The 20,883-nt window shown below is 41.0% G+C and overlaps 1 protein-coding gene across 2 annotated transcripts in view; it reads right to left on the bottom strand.

The window, feature by feature from the left end:
- DOCK1 (dedicator of cytokinesis 1) overlaps window positions 1-20,883 on the bottom strand; it is a 567,625-nt gene that overhangs the window by 38,191 nt on the left and 508,551 nt on the right. For both annotated transcript variants that reach the window (XM_075935276.2, XM_075935277.2), the window contains exons 47-48: window positions 14,518-14,655; window positions 7,964-8,109 (exon numbers count right to left, since the gene is read on the bottom strand). In XM_075935276.2, the coding sequence (XP_075791391.2) occupies window positions 7,964-8,109; window positions 14,518-14,655 (284 nt within the window). The remainder of the gene's footprint in view (window positions 1-7,963; window positions 8,110-14,517; window positions 14,656-20,883) is intronic.

Here is a 20,883-nt window from a genome sequence, read left to right on the forward strand (position 1 = left end):
TACACTGGCCCTTTTCCAGAACAGTGTTCTGGAATAAGGACTTATGCCTGAGCGGGAGCAGAATAGTTTTTCCGGAATAGCGGCTGATTTTGTACAGTAGTGCATCGTTGCTTTTCCAGAAATTCAAGGGCCAGTGTAGACAGCTCGCAGCTTATTCCGGAAAAGCGGCTGATTTTCCGGAATAAGTGGCCCAATGTAGACACAGCCCAACAGTGTCTTCAGGTGCATGCACCTAACTCCTATCTGTCCAGCCAGCCATTAAGGTGTTTCTAACAGTTGGCACTGCCAAATGACATCACCAGTAGGCACCTCCTTCCCTCTCAGTCTGCCTCGAACTGCTGGGAGACAGAGCAATGAGCTTTGTTATCGGCACATTCAATTAATCAACAACCCCCATTCTCCATGAGTCCTGACATACAAAGCTTTCACTGTACTGCACTATAGAGTTGCTGTATATCGGTAGACTCTGTTCCTGTATTGTTATCCACTGAACTTGTAAAATTCAGAGGTATTTTCTAGGGTTCAAATGTTCAGGAATGTGTATTGGAGGCTTCCAGTGTAGAATCAGGAATTACATTTTCATAAAATATACAGTACATTGAAATATTTAAATATGGGTGACTGTGATGGGATGGTCCAAGACCGTTTGAGGCCTTTCAGAAGGCCCTGCAAACATAACCTGTCATAGAAAAAGGGAATAAAGTGGGATCCTCCAAGTTGCATAGAGAGGAGGTATCTTTTCTCCATAAAAATTCATTTAAATAGTGGTGGTGGGGAGGGGAGAGGAATGTTTTCCACCACACAAAAGACATTATATACGTATATAGTATAATTTTTAAACAAGTTATAATCAGAGAATTGTCTAGGGACCTGCTCAGAGCTCCCTGAGTTTCTCCCAAAGCAACTGTGTTGTTATCAGCTGCAGCCTCCTATCCCAAAATGGTGACCTTAGATATTCCCCAGGATATCCTTATTGCTAAATGATGAACTAGCATTCGGCTGGTGAACTGAGGAACTAACCCTCAAGGCTTTATTGATAATGTAACTTGATGTGCTATAAGGCAGTATCAAGGAAGCCAGGAGGAAGGAGACACCATAGAGACATGGCAGTAGTTGAAAACATGTCCCTGTTGAAACTGAACCTGGTTATGAACTGACTCCCTCCGCCTCATGGTGCATGCACGGCTGCACAGATGCTGACTTTGCAAAGTGCTGGGAGGTGCTCAATCCACAGCTCTGCCCCAGATCTACCTCACTTTCCCTGCTCCGCAAGTGCATTCTTGCTCCTTCGCCCACCCCCATGAGCCTCCTGAATCCTGCCAAACAGCAGATTGCTGCAAGTAGGAGGCGCAGAGAGAGATGGGGGAAAAGTGAGGATGGGGTATACAGCATCCTTCTGCCCTCCTCACAGCAATCAATTGTTCTGGGGAATACAGGAGACTCTGGGGAGGGAAGGGAAAGTTGCATGCTGAGTCTTCACTCTCTCCCTGCCAATGAGACTCCTGAATGCCAACAACATCTGATTTCTGTGAGTAGGAGGTGTGAGAAGGAGAGGGGAGTTGCTCATCTACAGGGCCTACCAGAGAATGGGAGGCCTGGGGGAAGATAAAGGAGGCCCACCCAGGTTCCAAGCTCCAACCTGCTAGCAGGATGACAAACAAGGTTATAAGCAGAATTGCACAACTTTAAATGAGTATGTTCTCTAATAGTTCAGTGATAGAATCATAGAATACTAGAAAAGGAAGAGATCTCGACAAATCATTAAGTCCAGTCCCTTGCCCTCATGGCAGGCCCAAGCATCATGTAGATCAACCCTATAGATGTCTGTCTAACCTGCTCTTAAATATGTCCAGTGATGGAGATTCCACAACCCTCCGTAGGCAGTTTATTCCAGTGTTTAACCACCCTGACAATTAGGAAATTTTTCCTAATGTCCAACCTAAACCTCCCCAGCTCCAGTTTAAGCCCATTGCTTCTTGTCCTATCCTCAGAGGCCAAGGAGAACAATTTTCCCCATCCTTCCTATGACACCCTTTCAGATACCTGAAAACCGCTATCATCTCCCCTCTTAGTCTTTCCTTTTCTAAACTAAACAAGCCAATTCCTTTAGCCTTACCTCATAGCCCATGTTTTCTAGGCCTTTAATCATTTTTGTTGCTCTTCTCTGGACCTTCTCCAATTTCTCCACATCTTCCTTGAAATGTGGCACCCAGAACTGGACACAGTACTTCAAATGAGGCCTAATCAGTGCAGAGTAGAGCGGAAGAATGACTTCTCAAGTCTTGCTCACAACACTCCTGTTAATGCATCCCAGAATCATATTTGCTTTTTTTGCAACAGTGTCACACTGTTGACTCATAATTAGCTTTTGGTCCACTATGACCCCTAAATCCCTTTCAGCAGTACTCCTTCCTAGACAGTCACTTCCCATTCTGTATGTGTAAAATTTATTGTTCCTTCCTAAGTGGAGTACTTTGCATTTGTCTTAATTAAACTTCATCCTATTTACCTCAGACCATTTCTCTAGTTTATCCAGATCATTTTGAACTATGACTCTATCCTCCAAAGTAGTTGCAACCTCTTCCAGCTTGGTATCATCTGCAAACTTAATAAGTGTACTCTCTAATGCCATCACCTAAATTGTTGCTGAAGGTACTGAACAGAACCGGTCCCAAATAGAACCCCCGTGGAATCCCACTTGTTATGCCCTTCCAGCATGACTGTGAACTGTTAATAACTACTCTCTGAGAACGGTTATCCAACCAGTTATGCACCCACCTTAAAGTAGCCCCATCTAAGTTGTATTTGCCTAGTTTATTGATAAGAAGGTCAGGCAAAACTGTATCAAATGCCTTAATAAAATCTAGGTATACGACATCCACCACTTCTCCCTTATCCACAAGACTTGATAACCTATCAAAGAAAGCTATCAGATTGGTTTGACATGATTTGTTCTTTACAAATCCATGATGGCTGTTACTTATCACTTTATTTTCTTCCAGATGTTTGCAGATGAATTCCTTAATTACCTGTTCCAGTATCTTTCCTGGCACAGAAGATAAACTGATTGGTCTGTAGTTTTCTGAGTTGTTCTTATTTCCCTTTTTATAGAAGGGCACTATATTTGCCCTTTTCTAGTCTTCTGGAATCTCTCCTGACTTTCATGATTTTTCAAAGATGATAGCTGAAGGCTCAGATACCTTCTCTATCAGCTTCTTGAGTATTCTAGGATGCATTTCACTGATGACTTAGAGACATCTAACTTTTCTAAGTAATTTGTAATTTGCTATTTTTTTATTTTAAATTCTAAACCTACCCCATTTCCACTAGCCTTCACTGTTTTAGGCATCCCTTCATCATCAAACTTATTGGTGAAGACCAAAACAAAGACGTCAATAAGCACCTCTGCCATTTCTAAGTTTCCTGTTATTGTTTTTTCCTCTTCACTAAGCAATGGGCCTACTCTGTCCTTAGTCTTCCTCTTGCTTCTAATATATTTATAGAATGTCTTCTTGTTACCCTTTATGTGTCTAGCTGAATTGAGCTTGTAACAATGATCAATGATGTAACAAGGAAACCCTGTTGAGCAGGACGGCGTTAAGAGAGGAGTTATTGTATTTGTTTCACATACAGACTATCACATAGCCACAAATTCATTGAAAATCCATCTGAAAAGAGAAGCTACGAATGGAGGACATTACGAAAACAGAGAGTACAGGCATGCACTTGGAGGTGAGTGGCCACACCTTTGGAGTTATAAAGATATATACAGTAAGCAGTACAGGCAGGATTACTCATACTTATTAGCAGGGCTCGACAAATAATGCAATCTACTCGCCTGTGGCGAGCAGACTGCGACCCGGAAGAGCTGGGTTCAGGCGATCTGCACACGCGCATATCGCCGGACAGCGCAGCTAGAGAGCGGGGCTCACCGCAGTTCGGCGAGCCCTGCTTATTAGTATTTCCAAAGAATGGGGAAACAGAAAACTAACAGAATAATATGTATTTATAAATCAGCTACTGCCCACTATTAAATATTCGGTATTGCAGAAAATGCATAGGAAATTTATGCAGGTAACTTTCATTTGCATTGAGGATAATAGACATCCCTTGCAGTTTATCTTCTTAAGAGCCTACTTCCAAAATTACTGGGTCCTGTTAATTAATTTTTGTTGTTTTGCTTTTATATTAATCTTTCAAGTACATTTGGCAATTCTGAAATCAGAGCTACTGATTTCATTGTCAATATGTAACTTTTATCAGCAACAGTGTGTATTTTTAAAAGGATATTTTAAATCTAAACTAACACTATAATGAACTTCCTTTAATATGTTAACCCATTCAAAACTCATATCAAACTTCTTACAGAAAAGGTGCTAAATAATTATGTAAAACAATGACCTGATTTTAAAAAAAGAACCAGAACTGGCTGGAAATCTTCAGATGTAATATTTTTCTATTGGAGAATACCAATTTTTTAACTTCAAAATATTCCATGGGAACGTGACGATTAAGATGAAATTCCAGTAGAAACCATGGACACCAGTTGCTAGCAGAAAAATCATTTCCTACCAGCTCAACTGAATACTTAGCAGCCCAATTGGAAGTCTGGGAAGCATGAGCTTCGAAGCTGCTGGCTCTCTGAAGGCCTGGGGTCTCAGGGCTTCCAGACTTCAAGATTGTTGGCAGCCCTGGCTCCCAGACAGACTACCAGTTTGACTGCTCCCGAGTCAGGGCTTCCAAGGCTGACCTGTCAGCTCCATATATGTTGGATTGCCACATCTCTGGGCATCTGTTGGAGCATGAGAATATTTTGAAAAGGTTGAAATAAAATGTTATTTTTTCAAAATGAATTCCTACCCTGTGGGAAATTTTGAAATTTCATTTTTTGTACCATGTGAGGATTTTTCATAAATTTCCTACAGAGCAGAAATTTCACTTTCTGGCCAGTCCCTCTTACAACTTAAATTCATTCAACAGACATCTGACAAAAGATATTAAAATCAGCACTTTGTAGAAGTAGGCCTGTGACAGGATGGATTAGGCCCTGAGGCCTCCTGATTAAAGCCTTGTAGCTCTGCCACATTCTGTCTCAGGCTATATCTTCTACACTATGGGGCTTTATCGGAAAAAGGTACGCAAATTGTGCTCTGCAATTTGCGTAGCTTTTTCCGATAGTTTTTTGGAAGAGGCTTTTCTGGAAATTTGGCCCATCTTCAGTGGGCCATATTTTAGAAAAAAAACGACTTTCAGAAGAGCTCTCCTTCCTTGTGGGAGGAGGAAGACAGGGCTTCCGAAAGAGCGTGTCTGCTCTTCCACAAAAAAAAAAAAAGCGGAAGAGCAGACACGAGGTATCCCAGAAAAAAAACATAGTTTAGACATAGCTTCAGAAAAGAGCAGCAGAAAGGTCATTGAAGCTGCCTAGAATGGGTGCGTGGGAAGCTGCCATTCACGGCCTACTAGGTTAGTATAAGAAGAGCTGAATGACCAGAACAAGTTCAGTTCCTTGATAGAGTTGGAAGAGTGTGGATGGTGTATGGATGGTGGAAAGAGCTGAAAGACCTTGTACGAGGTAGTGCTGCCAGAAGCCAGGGAGAGTCAGAACGAGCCTTAAACTGTTTTCAGGGACTGCATTAGGACAAGGACCTGAGATAAGGGTGATGATGGCATAGGGCTGTGGTGAAATGGCCTCATGAATCAGAGAAACATCAGAGTTTAAAGGGACACAGCAACAGCTGCTATCCACAGGGTCTGTGGCTGGGACATGGAGTAGTAGGTGTGACCGTGTCTCCCTCAACTGTCCATTAATCACTGGAGAAAATGGACTGGATACTGATGCACCCTAGTAGGGAGAACTAAACTCTTTTAGTGGCCTAGCTGAAGAGCAGAGGCCAGAAAGGTCTTGAGAAGGCAAAGACATTGCCTCCAGAGAAGTTCTGAGGTACCGCTCTATTTTGGAGATGGGACAAATTGAAAGGGAGAGAGTTCAGACATATGCACTGACACAAGGGGCCACCTCATGAGAGATGAGTGCACCGCTTATAGGACCCTTAGGGTGTATCTAGACTACATGGCTCCGTCAACGGAGCCATGTAGATAAGGCAGGACGACAAAGGGAAATGAAGTTGTGATTTAAATAATCGCCGCTTCATTTAAATCAAAATGGGCACCATACTGTGCCAATCAGCTGTTTGTCAGCACAGTACGGCAGTCTAGACGGGGATCTGCTGACCCCAGAACCCTTTGTCGTCAGATCCTGTAAACCTCATTTCATGTCGACGGAACCATGTAGTCGAGACACACTCTTACTAATTAACCTTATGAGTAGGAGCTGATGCACAAAATGGCTGCTGGGGTCGAGTGCTGAACCGGAATTGCATAGCATAGAGCCACTCAGTGCGTTCTTGTATATTGACTGGGAGTGTATCCAGACAAGGAGCTATGGTGTAGAGCATTTTTAAAGCTCTTAGAGTTACAGGACAAGAGGTGACACAACCTCTCACTGGTCTGAATTATAGCCCAGAATGTGATAGATGTACTTCTTAGTGAAAGTGAAACCAAGAGCTTTGTTAGTGCAAATAAAACTGCAAGCACTATTTGCCTGACACGAAGTCCATTCAAATACACTGAGAAACTCTCATTAATTTTAATGAGCCTTGGATCAGGCCCTATTTCACAATGAGCTTCAAAACTCAAATTTTTTTGTGGTGACGAAGTGTAACCAGTATGTTGTCATGATATTTATTATAGCTGCCTTGCTGCTTGCTTCACTGTTTCAGCTGAGCTGCAGAATGAGCCTGTTTTACTTTACTGTTCAGGCTTAATTGACTTCAGGGGAAGAGGGCAGACCAACCTACATGGCTATAAAAGCAAATTGACTAACTGTATTTCTTCGTAACAGCTCCATATGTAAAAAGCTTGCTCAAGGACTTGTGTTATAGTTTCGTTCTGCAAAATGGAACTAAAAAAGAAACAGATTGAAGGTGGAGGACAAAGGAAAACTGATTCCAGTGGAACAATCCCAGTCTGATTGGCCTCTACATGTGCTGCGCTCCCCCCCCCCCAGCCTGCCAACTAGTATGTACAATGGCAGAGCTGGGGTAGAGGAAAAAGACAAATATGAAGAAATGAAAAAAAGTAGCATAAGGAGTGAGAATGACACTCTGATGATGGCAGCACACACATATTTTCACATTAGCCTTGTATGAATATACAATTTTCTTTTAAGTCATTTTCTGCTGATGAAGAGCAATCCTACCAAAAAGCTTCACCTGTTGGCACCAGAAGTGAGAATGAACGATTAAAAAGTCAGCTAAACCCTGCATTACGCCAATCTGTACTTGCTCACCACCTCAAGGGTTACCCAATATGATTATATGGAAGGACCTCGCCAAATGTTTAGTGAAAGCCACTTGGAATAAACACATTCTTAATCCTCTCAAAGGATTACATTCACCTTAGGCTTTTTACAAGCTATAAAACATACATCATATTTATCTTGGTAACATGATATAAAAATCAAATAGTGTTTCTTGAAATTAGCATTAAACAAGATTCTTAAAAGAACAAAGTTATTTTAAGAAATGATGGTATTCGTTAAAAAACAATGCTTTTCTTCTGAGTGGTGGCCAGTGGTAGCAAGATGTAAGTATCACTGCTGGAGAGGAGGCAAAGAATTTTATAAAATATCTTCTAAGAAGACCTACATTTCCCCCACCTACATATCCAAAACTGATTTCAGTACTGAAACAGTTTGCTCAAAAGAAATTTACTTGAGCTTTATTTGCTCATATTGGTAACTTTATAAAACAAAGAATTAAGATAACAAATGCACTATAATAGACATTTGTAATTAAGGAGATTTTTAGGTGCTGAAGGCTTCTAACAATCCTGAAGGATTAAGGATTTGTATGCAGAATCTTTCTCCACAATCACAAGGTCATAATTATTATACTTTACTTACCCATCAGAGCCAGGTCTAGAAGGTGTACTGTCCGATGAGACAGAAGATACTGATGCAACAGATAAAGGTCTTGAAGATGAAGGCATTGTGAATGATCTAACCATAGATCTTGGCCGACTGCCTCGTCTATCATCCAAGCTTGAGGGCTAAAACAAAGAAAAATATGATTGTACTCCTTTTAGAACACAACCTGAAATTTGTGATTCATGTTCATATAATGCTGAATGATTAAATGCTTCCTGTCCACCTGGAATTTTATGCTATTTTAGTAACAAATCATCTATAATCACATAGAGATTTTGTTACTAAATTAGGTATATTTAAGAAGAAAATGCAAACAGGTCATGATTCAGGAAAATACTTAAGAATATGCTTAATTTTAAGCATGTGTATGGCTATAATTCCTAATAGCTCTCCCTCTCCTTATTGCACTTCTCTTTCTTTTGGTTACAGAAAAGGGGAAAGTCCCTGAACCAGAGCACTATTATGCCTGAAGAGCCCTGATTCTCAATTGGACTGACCCCTACGGACTGACACATTTACCATTTATTGCACAATTATTATTTGCAGTCATTCCCTTTTCTGCCAGTTCCAATAAAATAACCTTTCCCATAGTACTTACTGGGAATCACAAAGGCCACCAGCCCCTTATAAGGCCTACCTCTTGAAGCACCTACAGTTTCCTCCAAGATGTGGTGAACATGGCTCGCTACTGGTACCCTAGTGTGCTCTACCACTGAGCAACAGGAATTATGAGCCTAAGTTTTTAAAAACCAAGAATACGCTATTGCTGTTAACAGAGCCACTTTCACGGAGTGACATTTAGGTTGAGAAGAAAATATTTAAAAGTTGTTTTTATGCAGATGCTCTTTTATAGTTCTGAATATTTATATAAGCTTTGTTAATCATTAATAACTGATATATGCATAAAATAATTGAACTCTTTCAGACAAAAATAAGACTCTCATGCCATTTAGTCACAGGTAGCTTTTCCACTCTGTCAACTTCTGGCAAGCTGGTACTGTACAAGAAAGACAGAAGTGATAAAATTCCATCAATTCTTAGTAGCGGATCAGAGTGACACGGGCAAGATAACACCAACTAGGTCTGAATTTCCAGTCATCTCTTTGACGATGTAATGAATATGACTGAAGCAAGTGACACATAACTGTAGTCAATGTCAATATCTTGTTTCTCCTTGGGAATAAATTATTATTTAGAAGCACAGTGCATCAAATACATCAAGTAGGGATTTAAGGACTATAAAGTGAACAACATTTACAAGGATTCTATCAAGGCTGGTAAGCTTTAGATAGGATTTCTATCTTCTTTAAATATGTCATCATTACCTTAACATCACCACCACTGAAAAAACTGAAAATGAATTTCTGAAGTCTGGGTTATCAAAGTCAAATTCATTGGTTCATTTTGCTCCCATTGTGTATCTGGGGATTCCCTGGTGTACTGGCTCTCATGCCACCCATCCCACAGATTTCCAGAGTAGGCTGTTTAATCAGGTGGAGAGGTGGTATAGCTAATGTGTGCTATGTTCTTCCTATTTTCTCTGAGACTTGTTGGCACCTGGCCCAGGATGCTCTAAGCTTCACTGACACTGTAAAGAGAATTAGAGAGCTATAACTAGATCACTGTTGTCCCACTCTGCTGTGTCCAGTGGAAACCTGTCATAGCAAAGATTCTGACTTAGTGTGTTTAAAAATACACATTCTAAACCCTTTGGTCCTATAGCACCTTAAACACTTGTGTGATCCCCAGTAAGGGCATATCTAGACTACGTGGAATGGTCGAAAGAGGATATGCAAATTCTGCGTGAATTTGATATCTTCTTCAGATTGCACTTTCGAAAGTGGAACTTTTGAAAGGGAAAGTAATTAAGATGCGGCTTTTTCCGTGAACTGCCCCCTTCGTTAAAAAGCTGCTTTTCCTCAAAAAAGGAGGTTTATGCGGCTTTTCGACAAAGGGAATTTGCATATCTTCTTTTAACTGTTCCCTATAGTCCAGATGAGCCCTAATAATAAGAGAAATTCAGTTCCAGATCTTGATCCCAGTTACACAAGTTTCAGTTTGGAGTAACACAGTCACTGGACATAGAATGCAATAAATCCATCGTAATTGTGAACACAATTTGGTGCACTGAGTTTTGGATATAATGAATTACAGGGTTTTGTCTTTTTCTTACAAGAGATATAATGTCAGGCATAAACAATGAGAAGTCCTGTGGCACCTTATAGACTAACAGATTTATTGGAGCATAAGCTTTTGTGGGCAAAGACCCACTTTGTCTTTGCCCACGAAATGTTATGCTCCAATAAATTTGTTAATCTATAAGGGTATGCCTACACTACAAAGTTAATTCGAACTAACAGACGTTAGTTTGAATTAACTTTAATAGGGGCTACACATACAAACCGCTAGTTCGAATTTAAATTGAACTAGTGGAGCACTTAATTCGAACTAGATAAACCTCATTCTACGAGGACTAACGCCTAGTTCGAATTAAGTAGTTCCAATTAAGGGCTGTGTAGCCACTTAATTTGAACTAGTTGGAGGCTAGCCCTTCCTAGGTTGCCCTGGTGGCCATTCTGGGCCAAACCAGGGAAACTCTTCTGCCCCCCTCCCAGCCCCGGAGCCCTTAAAGGGGCACAGGCTGGCTATGGTGCCCGTGCCAGTTGCAAGCCTGCCAGCACCCAGCCAGCAGACCCTGCACCTGGCACAGCATGAACCAGCCACCCGCTGCCACCCAACCCGCCGCCTCTTCCGAGGACCAGGCTGGTGGCTCCCAGGAGCCTGCCCAGGGCCGGAAGAGGCGGGCGCCCGCCTGGTCTAGTGCGGAGATCGTGGACCTCATCGAGGTTTGGAGGGAGGCCTCCAACGTCCACGATCTCTACACTAGGCACAGGAATGCGGCTGTCTAGGGCAAGATAGCTTCCAGCCTGGCCACCAAAGGCCACATGCAAACCCAGGAGCAGGTCTGCATGAAAATCAAGTTGGTCCAGTGAGACCCACAACCCTGAGCCCTGAGCTTAGATCATAAGAACATAAGAATGGCCGTACTGGGTCAGACCAAAGGTCCATCTAGCCCAGTAGCCTGTCTGCCGGCAGCGGCCAGCATCAGGTACCCCAGAGGGGATGGACTGAAGACAATGACCAAGCGATTTGTCTCATGCCATCCATCGCCAGCCTTCCACAAACAGAGGCCAGGGACACCGTTCCTACACCCTGGCTAATAGCACTCCATGAACCCAACCTCCATGAATTTATCTAACTTCCCTTTAAACTCTGTTATTGTTCTATCCTTCACAGCCTCCTGTGGCAAGGAGTTCCACAGGTTGACTACGTGCTGTGTGAAGAAGAACTTTCACTTATTAGTTTTAAACCTGCTGCCCATTAATTTCATTTGGTGTCCTCTAGTCCTTCTATTATGGGAACTAATGAATAACTTTTCTTTATTCACCCTCTCCATACCACTCATGATTTTATAGACCTCTATCATATCCTCCCTCAGTCTCCTCTTTTCTAAGCTGAAAAGTCCCAGTCTCCTTAGCCTCTCTTCATATGGGACCTGTTCCAAACCCCTAATCATTTTAGTTGCCCTTTTCTGAACCCTTTCCAAGGCCAAAATATCTTTTTTGAGGTGAGGAGACCACATCTGTACATAGTAGTGAAGATATGGCGTACCATAGTTTTATACTTCCCCTCCTCCTTCTTCCCCTGGCTTCCCCCTTCCAGCTCCCTCCTCCCAGGTTTCCCCCTCTCCCACCCTCTCTCCCACCTCCTTTTCCCAGTCTCCCCAGAGGTTAATCCCCCCTCCCCCAGTTTTGTTAAATAAAGAGAGTTTCTATTTTTGAACACGTGTCCTTTATTTTGTACATCAGGAAGGGGGGGCTTAGGGAAGGGTTAATGGAATGAGGTGAGGGAAGAATGGGGCACAAGCCCCCGATGGGGAGGATTGGGGTGGCTCTGCGGGCTCCTCAGGGTAGAAGCTCTCCTGCAGGGCCTCCTGGATCCTGACAGGGCCTCCTGGATTGACCCCCCCCCCCAGATGGCAGCCTGTGGCAAGTGCAGCCGGGCAGATGGCCGAGTGCTGTGATGTGCTGAGTGTGGACACTCAGGGCACTCCAAGAAAGGACTGCTTTGCTGTCCCTCATCGAGTTAGACAAGCAAGCGGGGAACCCTGAGAACTGTCTGTCCGGAGTGGGGGTCGGGTCCCTTTAAGCACAGCCCTCGGCTAGCCTGAGGCAGCTGCTCAACACTCTAAGTCATAACCTGATGCCCTGCCGGCACTGGTTCCGGCCAGCCTTAACTTTGGTTCAGGGTCCACTCAATGTGGACATGCTATTTCGAATTAGCAAAACGCTAATTTGAATTAGTTTTTAGGTCTAGATGCACTAATTCGAATTAGCTTATTTCGAATTAAGTTAGTTCAAATTAGTGCTGTAGTGTAGACATACCCTGAGGGTATGTCTACACTTGCACCCTCTTTCAAGAGAGGGATGCAAATGAAGACATTTGAAATTGCAAATGAAGCCGGGATTTAAATTTCCCGTTTTGGCGCTATTTCAAAATAGCACTATTTTGAAATAACAGACGCTGTTAAGATGTGGTTAGTTCGAGAGAAAACCCTTCTCTCAAAATAACCCTTATTCCTCATACAATGTGGTTTACCAGTTATTTTGAGAGAAGGGTTTTCTTGCGAAATAACCATGTCTTAACAGCATCTGTTATTTCGAAATAGCGCTATTATGCAAATGAAGCAAGGATATTTAAAACCTGGCTTCATCTGCAATTTCAAATGTCTTCATTTGCATCCCTCTCTTGAAAAAGGGTCAAATGTAGATATACCCTAAGGTGCCACAGGACATTTCGTTGTTTATGCAGATTCAGACTAACACGGCTACCCCTCTGATAATATCAGGCAGCTCTTCCTACTATTGGAATCCATCCTAGAATTAATCTTAACAGACTTCTTTATCTTTTTACAAACTTTTCCTATTTGGATTTCAATTGTCATTCACTAAGGACTAGACTGTGGCTAGTCTTCTCATGGGTATGCAGTGAGGTGAGATTAATGAACCACATCTTCCATACTCTTGTGCTGCCTCTGGTAAAGGCTACCTAAAATCTCAGACCTGTTGGGAGCTCCTGCCCGATTAATCTTACCTTACAGGTCTACAGAAAGTTCATGAATGGAATAGAAGGGATCCTACTTATTCTGTGATTCTGCAGCTGTAAAATTCATCCAATATTGCAGAACAGTATTCCAAATTCTGGCTGCATCCTGAAGGGTGGCCAAAAGTGATTTGTTCATGCTGGGAGAGTGCAAATTAAAGTACTGAGGACCATCTATCCCTGCTCTCCTGAAATACAGTTTGTAGAGTTATAGTAGCAGGAGATTTACAAGTAAGGTCAAAGATGCAATTTGTACTTAAGAGTAGCAAGTCATTTCTGAGAATCTGTAGTTACAGGACCCTGACTTACTGAAAAAGCATTTAAAACAGCCCCAGAACTGGAATCTAGCTTTGGAAGCGATACTTCATGACATGAACCTCTGACTTCAAAGAATGAATGCTTCAATGATGTCAGAATTTGAGATTGTAATCTATGTTAAAGAGCCTTAAAATTAATGTTTTAAGGGACTATCTTGACTTCCAACAAGTTGATAGTATCAGAGGGGTAGCCGTGTTAGTCTGAATCTGCAAAAGTGGCGAGGAGTCCTGTGGCACCTTATAGACTAACTGAAGTGTAGGAGCATAAGCTTTTGTGGGAAAAGACCCACTTCGTCAGATGCATGTAGTGGAAATTTCCAGAGGCAAGTATAAACATGCAGACCAGAATCAGGCTGGAGATGACGACGTAGATCCAATCAAGGAGGATGAGGCCCACTTCTAGTAGCTGATCTGGAGGTGTGAATTCCAAGAGAGGAGAAGCTGCTTCTGTAGTTAGCAAGCCATTCGCCGCTTTAACAAGTTGATAAGGGATCTTGAATGTTTTTTAGGATATTTGGTGACTTCTCCTAGGCACTGACAATTTAAGTGATGTACATGTATGGGCCCCATGCTCTAAGCTATAATTGCCAGTTCAGAGGTAAATTAACCAAGTAGATCTATTCATCTATCATAGTTACAGAGGAAGATATCTGTTGAAGCCTTTGACATACATTTATGCTTAGAAGACAATCTTCTGATGGGACTATAGTACAGGACAAAAAACTGGAAACCAGAAAGATCTAGTCTAACCTCAGAAGAGATACTCATCTGATGTGCAACACAAGCAAGTTACTACACTTTCATGTGGCTACCCACGTGGACAATTTTAGGAATGTTAAGAAAAATAAACCACTATCTAAAAATGAGTTTAAATCTACCATCACCTCCACAACAACAAAACACAATGAAAAAAACCACTTACTCTCTGAAGATTCTTAATCAACTATCTATTAAAAGTGTTTTTTCTATATATTCATTTCATCTCTGAAATAAGAATTTCAACAATTCTAAAAACAAACTTTTAAAATTTCACGTTTAGAGACAACTTACAATTGTTCTTATACCATATTGCTTTTCCACTTTTTCTTTAAGCTGCTTAAAACAGGCTTCCATTCTCTCATGAAACGGCCTTAGTGCTTCAGTTACTTTCTCTCCATGAATTCGGATACCTTCTGACAGGAATGGAATCTAAATACAATTAGATGACAATGAATTTTCTGGTCTTCTCTCATGAAAGGGAGTAGAGCAAGGGGATCACTACATATACTGTAAGGCTTCTAAGAGTAATATGAGATTTCATGGCATAGCAATAGCATCTAAAGCAGAACATGGTAATTTTTTGTACTATATATGCTTTTATTTTCATTCTGAGATGCCCATAATAATTTAAAATTAATGTATGCATAATTCTGCCCAGCAACTGTGAAGTACAGCTAAATGTATCAGGTTGAACAAATATCCTTTACTTCATGCATAGCCCCCCTACCCCCCGCAAAAACGTATTATAATTTAAATTTGTGTCAAAAGCTAACCAGTGATACTCACACCTCATTGGTTCCAGATCCAAAATAGCGATCACTATTATCCAAGTGAGCCACACTAGTATGAATTCATTTTTCTTTTTATATTGTTTATATATATATATATATTAGAATGCATCTGTGAGTCCGTCTGCCAGTCGTTTGTTCAAGAACACCTCCTAAATGGCAAGAGCTAAGACCACCAAATTTGTTATGCAGCTTCTTCTTATCCTAACTTAAAGCACGGTCAGGGTTTGATTGTGCCAAGAAAATGAGAAGTGCATGAAATGGAACCGTTTTCCATGACATCAAAAGGGAGGGGGCTGATCAGAGTACAGCAATACTACAGAGTGACTAGTGGGGGCAGTAAGTGCAGAGGACAGATATATTGCAGAGTGACCAGAGGGGTGGATATACCAGCTGGACAATGGCCTGCTAGGGAAAGGACTCTGAACATTGCTGGCCACTGGTCCCGGTAAGCGCTGGACGAGAGCAGGAGAGAATTTTCCCACTGGTCCTGCGACAGTGGCCCTGGTGGGACCATCCCTGGAGCTGGGCAACACAGATTGGATCCCACCTAGGGAACCCAGGATGTGTGTGGGGATAGCTGGAGGCTAGGGCCAGACCACAGACCCTTGATCCCCACCGTACCAGCTGCGGGCGGGGGGAGGGGGAGCAGCTGTAGTGTTATCCCTTCCTCCAGACAAACTTTTCTCACTGCAGCAGCTTGGAGCCAGGTGAGAAGCGCCTCTCCATGATTGCTGCAGCTCCCGCAGGCAAAGCTAGGGGAGGGGGAGCATGGCTGGGGCAGGTCCAGGTTTGTCTGCTTCCTGTACTCTTTAGCAAATTGTGCACTTTTGCCTTGCTCCCTGACAAAGGGGAACAGATAACAACGTTCTTGTACAAGTAGAGGGGAGAGTTGCAGCCCCCCCCCACCTGTATGGTGGGACGTTTGGGGCTAGGGCACTCTGAACGGGGAGTGTCCCCAGCCAGCCCCTTTGACCTGCCTGGTGATTCTGTCTCTTTTCTGTATGGTTTTATGCATCTCTGTATAATCAAACCCTTGCCTTGCTCTAGATTATGATAAGAAGAAGCTGTATACTGAATTTAGTGATCCTAGCTCTTACTATTTAGGAGGAACTCTTGAACAAACAGACAGACTCACTCACTCACTCACTCACAAACTCTCTCAAATGTATAGTAGATTCTCACAGCAAAATGATTGGCCAAGTATTATTATATTATTAGTTACAGTCTGTTGATAATACAATAAAAGCATACTGACTGGTTAATAATTTAGGGCACATCTACACATCAGGGCTAAACTTGATATAAGCTACGGAACTTGAGCTATGCTAATTGTGTAGCTTAAATCGAAATAGCTTATTTTGACTTTTGGTGCTGACTACACAGCAGTTATTTCGAGACAGAGCACTCCGACTTCCCTTACTCCTCATACAATGAGGGTTACAGGAGTAGTAGTAAGCAGTCCTCCAGCTCGACAATATTTCAACATTATGTCAAAATAACTGCTTGTCTGTAGATGTGGACTATGTTATTTCAGAATAACATTAGTTATTCTGAAATAACGTTGCTGTGTAGACATAGACTTAGATAGTGTTTTAATATCATGTGCTGCAAAAAGCTCCGGGAGACATACTAAACAGCCACTTACGGCTCTTGAACCTGATTATGTTGGAACTAGACTATTAATATCAATCCTAACAGATTTCATGACAATAAACAGAAGAGAAAAACAACCTTCATAATCTGCTTCTGTTTAACAAATTCTACTTATGAAACCCTGTGTTATGAAAAAAATACCTTAGATACGATACACACCATATTTGTTAAGTAAACATACAGTTCTACACAGCAAAAGCTACAATATTTTTCATCACAAATTGATTTTGGATTTTTAATAGAGAGTGAGGTTGGGATAAGGTGGTAAGAATAAATTAATCCTCTCTTATAGCTGAAAATAATAATTTATCCAAAAGGCTGCAGTCACAAAATATCCACAAGGTTATATAATTAGTTCATAGTGTGGAGATGTAGCTGACCTTTTAAAATGTTTTGAGAGAGACATTTTCATTCCCACAGCTACACAGGCCTACTATCAGCTTCCTTTATCTCATGTTTAAGAAAAATATTTGCTCTTCCAGATCAGCTCCAGCCTACACAGTGCTCTGGTTCTGAGTCAGATATTCTTTGCAGCAATCAAGCTAAGAGGTTTGTCTTTAATAATTAATAATTAAACTGTAATACTGATTAAAACAGATTTTTCTAATATAACTGATCAGCAATCTAAATGGGCAGACTTATTACTAAGGAGGATAAGAAGTGCACAATTAAATTACATGTGAACAAATTTAAGAAATCTTATCAAGATGAATCCATGAATAAAATGCATTTTGTGCCATTTAACAGAACATGGCTGTTGCTTCTCTTGGCACTCTTAATAATATTTTTACTCTAGCTACTTTTATTCATAATCCATGTGGATTTGTACACAGTAGCAAAAATTAAACATTAGTTTGGTCTTCTTCCTGATTTTCTGTCAATAATAAATGAATCTCGGTTTCCATAGGTCTAAGTTCTGACCTTCTTGTGTGAGTAAGCAAGCAGAGCATTGGCTCCTTTGTTTTTCCTTGTTATAAAAGAATGAGAAGGCTTGGGCAACATATCTTATGGTTTATAAATCTATTTTTTGTAGGTTGGTTACTGCTGTTTGCAGGGGGTGAGGGCTACAGCAATGGTCTATTTCATTGATGTGTTTTGAAGGATTGTCAAGGAGCATCAGAAGCATGAGATGGGCACTTTTTTACTGTATGTATGTATAAAACAAAATAAATTAGATACATTAATGAGAACACTGCAGCAGCTTGACACTCCTGAGAACAATCAGAATGGCATACAGTGCCTCTGCAGCAGCTCTGCAGAGACACCCCTCTGGCACTAATGGGACCACTGTCTTGTGCTGATCCCTCCAATATCAAGAAACCAGCCAGCAATGCTATTTGACTTATCTGACTTCTTTACATTTGACTTGACCCCAGCCAAACCTCATAGCCCCATAAAGTTGAGGAAGCTCAGTAGGGCCTCCCTGGTGCCATCCCCAAGGGCCTGGAAGAACCATTTGTTTTTTTTCCCTTTTGACAATTGGACTGGGTCAGTTACAGCTCCTGAGTGGGTGCAGCTCATTTTCCTTCCTACTTTCATTTCCATGAATACAGAGGCAGGCTGAGCTCATAAATTCAGCTGGTTCTGTGGGGCATAACTAGGTAGGGCTGAATTCTCCCCTATTTGACAGAGGTGTTAATGAAATGCATGTTATGAATTAATGATAGAAATGCATGATATGAAGCTCTGCACAGAAAGTGAAACATAGGCCTGGCCCAATGGATCTCAATAGGACTGGCTATAGCAATGGCAGCTGGAATGGTCATTAAGAAGATTGCATGGGTTAAGCATTCTCTTTAGTCATAATGGAGACTAGCATATGAGCTGGCACTAGTACATTCAGTTAAACCTATGTGAAGTTCCTTGATGTTCAAAAGCAGCTGCACAAGGCAAATTAGTGGCCAAGCGTATCTGAACTAGTCCAGGTTAGTTGTGACAAAATGAGCAGTATGCACCCATAGTCTAATGATTTTGGATGAAAGGATTTGCTAAGCAAAATTGATAGGCACAGACCAGGGAGAAATGCTTGAGAGCTGTTTTTAAATGAATAGGGCTGAATTTAAGAACTTGGTGGTATCTTTAGTTTGTATTTCTGAAAGTGGAATTACTGTGTGACCATCTCTTTTCAAGGTAACGAGCACCCGTGTACATTTTGTGCATGCACAAACTATACAGAAAATACCTTCTGACTAACATCAGTTTCTCTTCCCAGGGAAACTGACCTACCGCAGAGTCCCAAATCCTTCACTGTATAGACCATCTTTTCTCTCATCCCCCACCCCTGCCAAAGGAGACAAGTAGGTCTGGTTAGCAGTGGTATAGAATTTTGATAATGGGGGTGTGAAAAAGAGAGAGAAAGAGTATGCGAAGGAGGGGCAAAGGGGTAGGAGTTAATTGAATGCTATGTTGTTGCCAAGTTATTTGACTTTGGAGTAATGATCCATTTGCTTATTTATTGATATATTTGAAAAGATTGGTAAGGGTTGCCAGAGCTTTAGATAGTGGTCTTATTGTAATCTAATAAATGATAAAATAAATGTATATTTGAAATTTAAAGAGGGTTTGGGAAAGAAGCAAAAACCAAACATAATACAGGTTGAACTTCTCTAGTTCAGCAACCTTGGGACCTGACCGGTGCTGAACCAGAGAATTTGCTGGACCACGGGAGGTCAATATTGTCTAGCAGCATTACCAAACACTTCCACTGCTTACTGGGCTCTTAGAAGACATTTAGAGGTAAATTACAGCTAAGTAACAGCACAGAACAATGAGACCCCCGGACTAGTGTCTATAAACAAACTTTATGGGACCGTGGGAAACTTGGCCACACCCCCATAAGTGGACATCCAGCTAACTACAATCTTGCTGGACCACAGATGCTGCTGGATCAGAGAGTGCTGGATTAGAGAGATTCAACCTGCATATTTTCCTTAGCCTTTATTTCAAGAAGTTTATCATGGCTCTAGTTGTCTTTATTTCTCAATATCACTCCATGATATACAATCAATAGGGATTCTGGGTTTTGGGTTAAATGGAAAACTACCAAAAAACCCCATGTCAATTCTATTTTTAAAGTAATTTAGCACCTATCAAATGGAAAATTTTACATGAAAGGGATTGTTTTTAAACTTTTCATGTTATATGCCATAATTTACTTTCACCATGATGGAAATGGTATAGAAATAATTCTTTGTGCTGTGTCCTAGTCTTGGTGTAGTCTAAGTATGATAGCTAGAAGTTGAGTAACTACTGCACTGACATGAATTTCATTATAGTCATGTGCTTATGAAACAGCCTATTTCAGATCAAAATGATATAGTCAAAACTACAGGATCTGATTTTTCTAGGATGTGAAAAGGCATAAAATTAAATAAAAATAAACACCAAAAATGAATAAATAGATATCAGAACTATTTACTAAATGTTGACCAGTGCAGTCATTTCCCGTGAAAGACATTTCATAGGATTTTCATGAATTTAAAACAATGTTCAAACCCCAAAGTTTGGATTTTTTTTAAATTTTGTTGTGACTGTTTTACACAGTAGTAATTTGGATTAGTAGCTTGAAGTACACATTAACAGAAGACATCAGATTAAATGAAAACACTGAAAAGTGAAGTTTTCGTCCAACATTTAAGTAAAGCATGGGATGCATCACTGAATTTTTCCACACATATTTTCATCTCTCTATATTTCCACCCTGTTCTGTAAAGTCTTCTTCAAAGAGTAGAGCCAATTTCAGACTCACCCTAGAAGGTGTTTAGGAATGAGGCCTTAATCTTTGCTCCCACCCAGAGCAAAAATTATCCTTCAACTAAAGAGTGTCCATTAAAAAAATTACTTTGTTTCCAGTGGAGCCTATTCATACAAATTACTTCAAATACAAATTACTTCAAAAGATAATCATCCTACTGCCAACACTTACATTTAAAAAAATAAATACTATACACATTTTTTAGTTTTCACTTTCCAAATGGAAGGCACCAACCCTCCCCTGAAGAGGTTAATTTCCAAAAGACAAATGAGACAAAGGGAAGGGGAAGGGATGTAACAATACATACAAAATGATCATGGAGGTAACTGGAAATATTCAGTACCATAATGTTTTAGTAACACAATCATCTACATCAAGATATCAGATTTCTAAGCATCTAAAATACACTCAACTGAGATACAGAAACCTATTTTTTAGGAATTGGACAGGGATTGCGAG

Source organism: Pelodiscus sinensis, chromosome 8 (genome assembly GCF_052426305.1).
Source record: "Pelodiscus sinensis isolate ZL-2025 chromosome 8, ASM5242630v1, whole genome shotgun sequence".
NCBI classification, from domain to species: Eukaryota; Metazoa; Chordata; order Testudines; family Trionychidae; genus Pelodiscus; species Pelodiscus sinensis.